At 38.9% G+C, this 7836-nt stretch overlaps 1 protein-coding gene across 1 annotated transcript in view; it reads left to right on the top strand.

Moving 5' to 3' along the window:
- The window catches only part of adm2b (adrenomedullin 2b), a 16993-nt gene extending 9432 nt beyond the window's left edge, over positions 1-7561 (top strand). The window contains exon 2 of the mRNA XM_009293424.4: positions 3512-7561. Coding sequence (XP_009291699.1) covers positions 3512-3881 — 370 coding nt within the window. The 3' untranslated portion in view covers positions 3882-7561. The remainder of the gene's footprint in view (positions 1-3511) is intronic.
- Positions 7562-7836: the final 275 nt, after the last annotated feature.

Below are 7836 nucleotides of genomic sequence, written 5' to 3'. Positions count from 1 at the left end.
TTCGCTGAGGCCATCTTCCAGCCTAAACCACGGCGAATGAAGCTCTGCACAAGACTTTTGGCCAGCGGAGAAATTAAAATGGTCGTGCCCAACTGAGTCTGGTTCTCTCAAGGTTTTTTTTCTTCACTCCCATCAGGTGAAGTTTTTTTTCCCCTCTCCGCTGTCGCCACTGCCTCGCATGGTTCAGGATTGGTAGAGCTACGCATCGATGAATTTGCTCTTCAGTGTTTGAACTCTCAGTAATGATTAAATCACACTGAACTGAGCTAAACTGAACTGAACTGAACTTAAACACTAAAATCTGAACTACACTGTTCCAGTTACTATGACCATTTATGTGAAGCTGCTTTGACACAATCTACATTGTAAAAGCGCTATACAAATAAAGCTGAATTGAATTGAATTGAATTGAATTATCCCCCAATGACGGTTGGGGTTAGGGGTGGGGTTAGGTGCCACGCCTCCTTTTCAAAATCGTATCATTTCGTACGACTGAAATCGTACGAATTCGTACAAATTAGCCACTAAACTGGCAAAATGTAAAATACTTACGTTTTCTCGTGAGATCAGGCTGGTCAAAACAGGGGACTACACTGTATTTGTGATGTTCGGTTTCAAGGGTTCACATTCGAATATGTGAAATGTAAAAATGTGCTTTGTTACTTTAATTATGAAAGTGAATTTTAATGCAATGTGTACACGTGGCCTTACAAACACTCTGAATGTCTCCTGAGGTGCCAGACGAAAGACAGTGAAGACTTGCACGTGAAGGAGTGCACATAATAGAGCGACAGATTATGAGTGCATGCCACAGATAACTAGGACTACAGCCAGAGAAACACTCCACTAATTACAGCCTTCACATACTCCACCTAAAGTGCTCTTAATCCTGACAAGCCTCTAATTTAATACTAATCAAACTACGTCTAAACATCTGATGCATTTAAAGGGATAGCTCACCCAAGAATTTTAATTCTGGCACCATTTCCTTAGCCCAAAGTGTCTAGAAGATAATAAGAAGAATGCTGGTAGCTGGCACACATTAGCTATGTTTCCATTCAAAGATGCGAATTAGATTTGTGCGCAAAACTGATACATATATAAACATTTACGAATAAAGCTCCATTTCCATCAAATAAGTCATATATAGTGATAGTTGGGAAGGGGGGTGGCGTCTGTGTGGTTGGCCCCTAATAATATCTCTGGGGGCCCCAAAACTGAGTGGGCCCTTAGAATTGTCCTTACTTTCCCCCCTAGCGGCGACCTTGCCCTCACTGTAGGTTATTCCCCTCACGCAAATTCCCATCTTGAGTTGAATTATTTGAACATGTCCCGTAGACATAGTAGACAATTTCCAAAGCGTATTCCACATCATACAGTACATACTATGCAACAGTAATTCACTTCTATTTGCACTTTTGCATCAGCAGTATGTAACCTACTGGTGCTAATATTTCGTACTGCATTTGGTGTGAACCCAGCACGACATGATGTGAATCGACAAAAATGTGCATTATGTTCCACTGCCATTTCAAAAATGGCATTTCTATTTATCTCATTTGCCAAAATGGTTCTTACTTCTAGCTCAGGGGTGTCCAACTCGATCCTGGAGGGCCGGTGTCCAGCCGAGTTTAGCTCCAACCCTAACTAGACACATCTGAACCAGCTAATCAAGCTCTTACAAGTCATACTAGAAACGGACCTGGAGGTCTGATGTCCTGAAGAGTTTAGCTCCAACCACAACTAGACACATCTGAACCAGCTAATCAAGCTCCTACAAGTCATACTAGAAGCGGTCCTGAAGGTCCGTTGTCCTGCAGAGTTTAGCTAAACACACTTGAACCAGCAAATCAAGCTCCTACAAGTCATGCTAGAAATGGTCCTGGGGGTCCGGTGTCCTGCAGAGTTTAGCTCCAACCCCAACTAGACACACCCGAACCAGCTAATCAAGCTCCTAGAAGTCATACTAGAAACGGTCCTGAAGGTCCAGTGTCCTGCAGAGTTTAGCTAAACACACCTGAACCAGCTAATCAAGCTCCTACAAGTCATGCTAGAAACGGTCCTGGAGGTCTGGTGTCCTGCAGAGTTTAGCTCCAACCATAACTAGACACACCTGAACCAGCTAATCAAGCTCTTACAAGTCTTACCAGAAACTTCCAGCAGGTTTGTTGAGGCGAGTTTGAGCTAATCTCTGCAGAACACCAGCCCTCCAGGACTGAGTTTGGGCACTCCTATTCATGCTCAACAAGGTTTGGTGTTGCTTAAAAAACACTTGTCAGAGCTGGGGCTTTAAGAGATGAAAGCACTGAACTGATATGAAACTATATGGACCGTGACATTCGAGACACCAAGCAGATCTAGGGCTAGATCATGCCACAAGATCACGTCAATCCCCTATTCTACTGACTTCCATACACTGTAAAAAGTGCTGTGTTCCACACAATTCATTCGTGTTGCCCCAACACAAACCAATTAAGTTTAATTACCTTTAAACACATTGTAGGAGCCATACATTGTGTTTTGGCGATTGGCCACAAGGTGTCAGTAGGAGACTATATGACTGTGGCTTCACTGCATTGAGCAAGATAGTGGTGGTAGGAAGCACATAGGCTGCGTCCGAAACCGCATACTTCCATACTATATAGTTCGCTAAAATCAGAATGCGAGCCGAGTAGTATGTCCAAATTCATAGAATTCGGAAATCAGTAGGCGAGAAGTACCCGGATGATTTACTACTTCCGGCGAGATTCTGAAGTGCGCATCCCATGCACGCTGCGCTATCCCATAATGCCCCGTGAGAGAATTCATGAATGGAAGTGAGGCGACGCAACTGACGCAGGTAGGTCACGTGACCATGACAAAATGGCGGATGTAGTACGTCCGAATTCCATTCATACTTTTCACATTCATACTGTATAGAGCGTTCTTTTTTTAACAGCCGAGTAGTTTGTGTAAATTCAAATGCAGTACCTACTGAGTAGTAGGCGGTTTCGGACGCAGCCACAGTTTTTGACCGTCTCATACTGTAGCGCAACTTTACTTAAGTCAACGTACAGCTTAAGGTAACAGAGAAGTCCATGTAGATTAAGGAAAAGTGCTGAAGTAATTCTGTTGATTGGAAAATAAAGACGTTTTTATTTGCATCTATTTTGACTTTACGCGTACAAAACTTGCTTGCTCTACCAATAGCGGCAATGGAACGCAGCTACACACATTTTAGTGGATTAAACATAAAACAATTCATTTGTCCAAAAAAAAAATTTAAGAAGTGAGTGGTTTCAGTTCATTTTAAATACGTAGTTTGAACAAGCAGCACAAATAATTTTTTAAGTGTGCTAATTTTTTGTCTGCTATGAAAGCATTCTTCAAAACATCTTCTCATTAAGGTTAAAAAAAACATCACTGAGAATAAATGAGTTCATTTAATTTTTGTGTGAACTATCCCTTTAAATAGATTTGCTCACATTGCTCTACTGGTGGTCAATCTAACCATTTCTCTTTCTCTCACCAGATTGAGCTCTCCAAGGAAGCTTCCAGAAGCAGGAGGTGGTGTTGCTGAGGAAACCATCACCATTCCCTCAATAGCTCCGAGCAGCGGAGCAAGAGAGCGGCGACTGGTCTGGAGGGCTCTTCTGCAGAAAGGAGCCCTGTTGAGACAAACCAACACACCTGTCAGTCAAAACAGTGGTGCTCAGGGACATTTCCGGGAGCGTCGGCATGCCTTCAGAGGGTCACGTGGGCACCCGCAGCTCATGCGTGTCGGATGTGTCCTCGGAACCTGCCAGGTACAAAACCTGAGCCATCGTCTCTACCAGCTAAACAGCCAAAGCAGACGCCAGGAATCGCCAATCAACCCCAGAAGCCCACACAGTTACGGATAAGACCTTATGATGAAAGCACTTTCCAAACAAATGTGAGACCAACAGGCATATTCCATTTACAGATGTTCCTTTGTCAGAAATTGAGACTATATAAACACATCCATTAATGATGAAGACATTAGTAGAGTATGTAAATGTTGGAGATTATTCAGAAAACGTCTATTAGATGTTCATAAACTTCATGCAGAGTCATGAGGAAGATGATAGATGGATATTACTCCTAAACATTAGAAGAACTGAAGAGCAAAAAGAGGGAAAGTTTGTCCAAGACTGTGCTGTTCCTGACTGTGTTTAGCTTCTACTGTCCTGCTGAAGGAGCTCAAGATGGAAGAAGACGTTTAGTATTGATCATTTCAGGCTGATCTGAATATTTTGAGCAGAGCATTTCAGCCTGGATTGCTCAGTGTATCTCACGAATACCTTAGAGTGATGTTTTTAGCAGACAAAACCAACAGAAAACACCTTAGTGGATCTCAGGGAAGAGAAAATACTAGATGAATGACCAATTTAAAGGGATAGTTCACCCAAAAATGAAAATTTCCTAATTTATTCTCCCTCATGTGGTTTTAAACCTTTCTGTTTAACATTTCTATGGAAGTCATTAGGTGACAGCCGTTATCATTCTTCAAAGTATCTCTTTTTGTTTTTAACAGATGAAACTAAACAAATTTGAAATTTTTAGGTGAACTATCCCTTTAACAGAGGACAGACTTTATCTAAAGGTGTCAATGTTTGCAGACACTTTTTAAAACTACTTAATGCACTTTTGTAATGAAGCGACTTGAAGCTTCATTATCTTTATGGAAATCCCTCCCGTTTGAGAAGATTGCCTGAGCTCTGAGTGGAGACACATCGCCCTTGACTGAGCCAATGAAAGTCTCACGTGAAAACACTAAGAGTAAACATTCAGACATTCAATATATACCTAAATATTTATGCATTTCAGTGCATTTGGTAAATTAAAATTTATTTAAAAGACAGAACAGAATGTGTGTGTTATTATGTTTTAACTGTCAAACAATATTATGTTTATGGTTAAAGGAGCAGTGGAAACATGTGTCATTATTTATTCATGTTTGTTCATAATCTGACCACACTGTAAAAAGCAATTAGTTGACTTGATTTTAAAAAAGTGAGTAAACCCTATGCATTTAAAGAGATTAATTATACTTTAAAATTAAGTAAAGTTGTTGTTTTTAACGCATTTAGTTGGCTTTATATATGTGAGTAAACCCATTGTTTTTGAAGCAATTAGTTGACTTTAAAAATAGCAAACCTGTTGCTTTTAAAAGTGATTAGTAGACTTTACATGATAAAAGAGTAAACCTGTTGCTTTTAAAAGCAATTCCTTGACTTTACTTTAAAAATGAGTAAACCTTTTTTTTTTTAAAGCGATTAGTTGACTTGACTGCTCAAAACAATTTAGTAAACCTGTTGCTTTTAAAAAGAGTTAGTTGACTTTACTTAAAAAAAATTACATAAATCCCTTGCTTTTAGAAGTGATTAGTTGACTTTACTTTTTTAAAAGAGTATACCTGTTGCTTTTAAAAGCGATTCGTCGACTTTAAAATCGAGTATACCTGTTGCTTTTAAAAGCGATTAGTTGACTTTACTTTAAAATCGAGTATACCTGTTGCTTTTAAAAGCGATTAGTTGACTTTACTTTAAAATCGAGGATACCTGTTGCTTTTAAAAGCGATTAGTTGACTTTACTTTAAAATCGAGGATACCTGTTGCTTTTAAAAGCGATTAGTTGACTTTACTTTAAAATCGAGTATACCTGTTGCTTTTAAAAGCGATTAGTTGACTTTACTTTAAAATCGAGGATACCTGTTGCTTTTAAAAGCGATTAGTTGACTTTACTTTAAAATCGAGTATACCTGTTGCTTTTAAAAGCGATTAGTTGACTTTACTTTAAAATCGAGGATACCTGTTGCTTTTAAAAGCGATTAGTTGACTTTACTTTAAAAATTAAGTAAACCTGTTGCTTTCAAGACCGATTCATTGACTTTACCTTTCAAAAAAATTTAGTAAACCAATTGCCTTTAAAAGTGATTAGTTGACTTTACATTTTTAAATAATTGAGTAAACCTACTGCTTTTAAAAGCAGCTAGTTGACTTTTAAAACCGAGTATACCCGTTGCTTTTGAAGCGATTAGTTGACTTTAATTAAAAAAGTGATTAAACCCGTCGACTTAAATTTATGATGCAAATGAAATATGTGAGGTGACGTGGTGGCACAGTAGGTAGTGCTGTCGCCTCACAGCAAGAAGGTCACTGGCTTGAGCCTCGACTGGGTCAGTTGGGATTTCAGTGTGGAGTTTGCATGTTCTCCCTGCATTCATGTGGGTTTCATCCGGGTGCTCCGGTTTCCCCCACAAGTCCAAAGACATGCAGTACAGGTGAATTGGGTAGGCTAAAAATTGTCCGTAGTGTATGAGTGTGAAAGAGAGTCTCTGGGTGTTTCCCAGTGATGGGTTACAGCTGGAAGGGCATCCGCTGCATAAAACGTGCTGGATAAGTTGGCGTTTCATTCCGCTGTGGCGACCCCAGATTAATAAAGGGACTAAGCCGAAAAGAAAATGAATGAAGGAATTATTTGCATAATCATAAAATGAAGTCGAGTTAACAGCTCCTAGTTGCAATGGGGTAAAATAAACTAATTCCCTTTTACAGTGCAGCTGTGTGTATTGGTTGTTTTGGTAATTTATTAATGCTCATGTTAAAATGACATTCATCCTGACATTTGGCATTAAAATATTTGAATGAATGTGAACAGCAGAGACATTTGTTTTCAGTGAAGAACAACATCCATTTTAAGTTGTTTAAATTCAACTGGAATTAAGTTAAGAGCCAAAACAGTTATGTAACAAGCCAGAAACTGCTTTCTTTTAGCAGAAACTACTCAGTATTATATTTATTCTTTTTTTAAATAGTAGTATAGCGCTTCAGTGTGTCTGTGCAAGTCACCATACAGTATGGATAAGTGAAAATAGCAACTGTTTTCGAACAGGTTTCTGGAACATTCCTCTCATCAGCCATTGGCTGGACAAAATGAAAGCCCTGCCCTAAAACCACACCATTGGTTAAAATCAATATTAACATGCAGGTTTGCTCAAACAAACCAAGTAAAGAAGCGTCACAGACCCAACATGTTTAAACAAAAGTCTTACTTACAGCCTCCTCTGCACTTTAGCCTGGAGAAAGTGTTTTCATTTAGAAGTTTACACACATCTACTTGAAGTGTCTGCATGGCTTTCAGGAGCACTGTATATTTCCATTGAAACTTTTAAGACGTCAAGACTTCATCCATAAAGCTCCAAAACGTTCAACACTGTCTGACCGTGTATGTTGCACACGACAGTCTTTACAGCATGAAATCACAAACACAAATAAAACATGGACGACGACTTGAAACATAAACGCTGTCCCAGATCGTCACAGTGGTGGAATGTCTGCTATGTTCACGTATAGGTCAAGTGTTACTAATAAACATAAAGCACTTTAATATAACACGATCGATCGCTTTCTTTAACGTCATTGACTTGAATGGAAGATGTGCTGTTTAATTGTACGTTTTTAAATAAATGCTGTCTAATGATTGAATGCTTGTGGTTATGTGTCACGGTGGTATATTTTAATATGATTTAAATGTGTCAATAAACACAACAAATGCAAAAGCTTTCTCGTTTTCCTTTGTAAATATGCAAAGGCACAGACACATACTGTAATACACAGATCACTCTGACCATTAATGTCACAGTGACATCAGTCAGACATTATCAGTAGTTCACTATGACCTAAAGTACCATCTTAAAAATGAAACTGTGGTCAAATATATTAAATGCATCAAGAATATGATCATTGAACAACAGAGATATAAGGTGACGCTTTATTTTGATGGTCCGTTTGTTACATTGCATTTACATGACAACTAATTCTCACTAGATTATAA

Source organism: Danio rerio, chromosome 18 (assembly GCF_049306965.1).
Source record: "Danio rerio strain Tuebingen ecotype United States chromosome 18, GRCz12tu, whole genome shotgun sequence".
NCBI lineage: Eukaryota > Metazoa > Chordata > Actinopteri > Cypriniformes > Danionidae > Danio > Danio rerio.
Note: the sequence above shows the minus strand (reverse complement) of the source record. Positions and strands in the feature narration are given on the sequence as shown.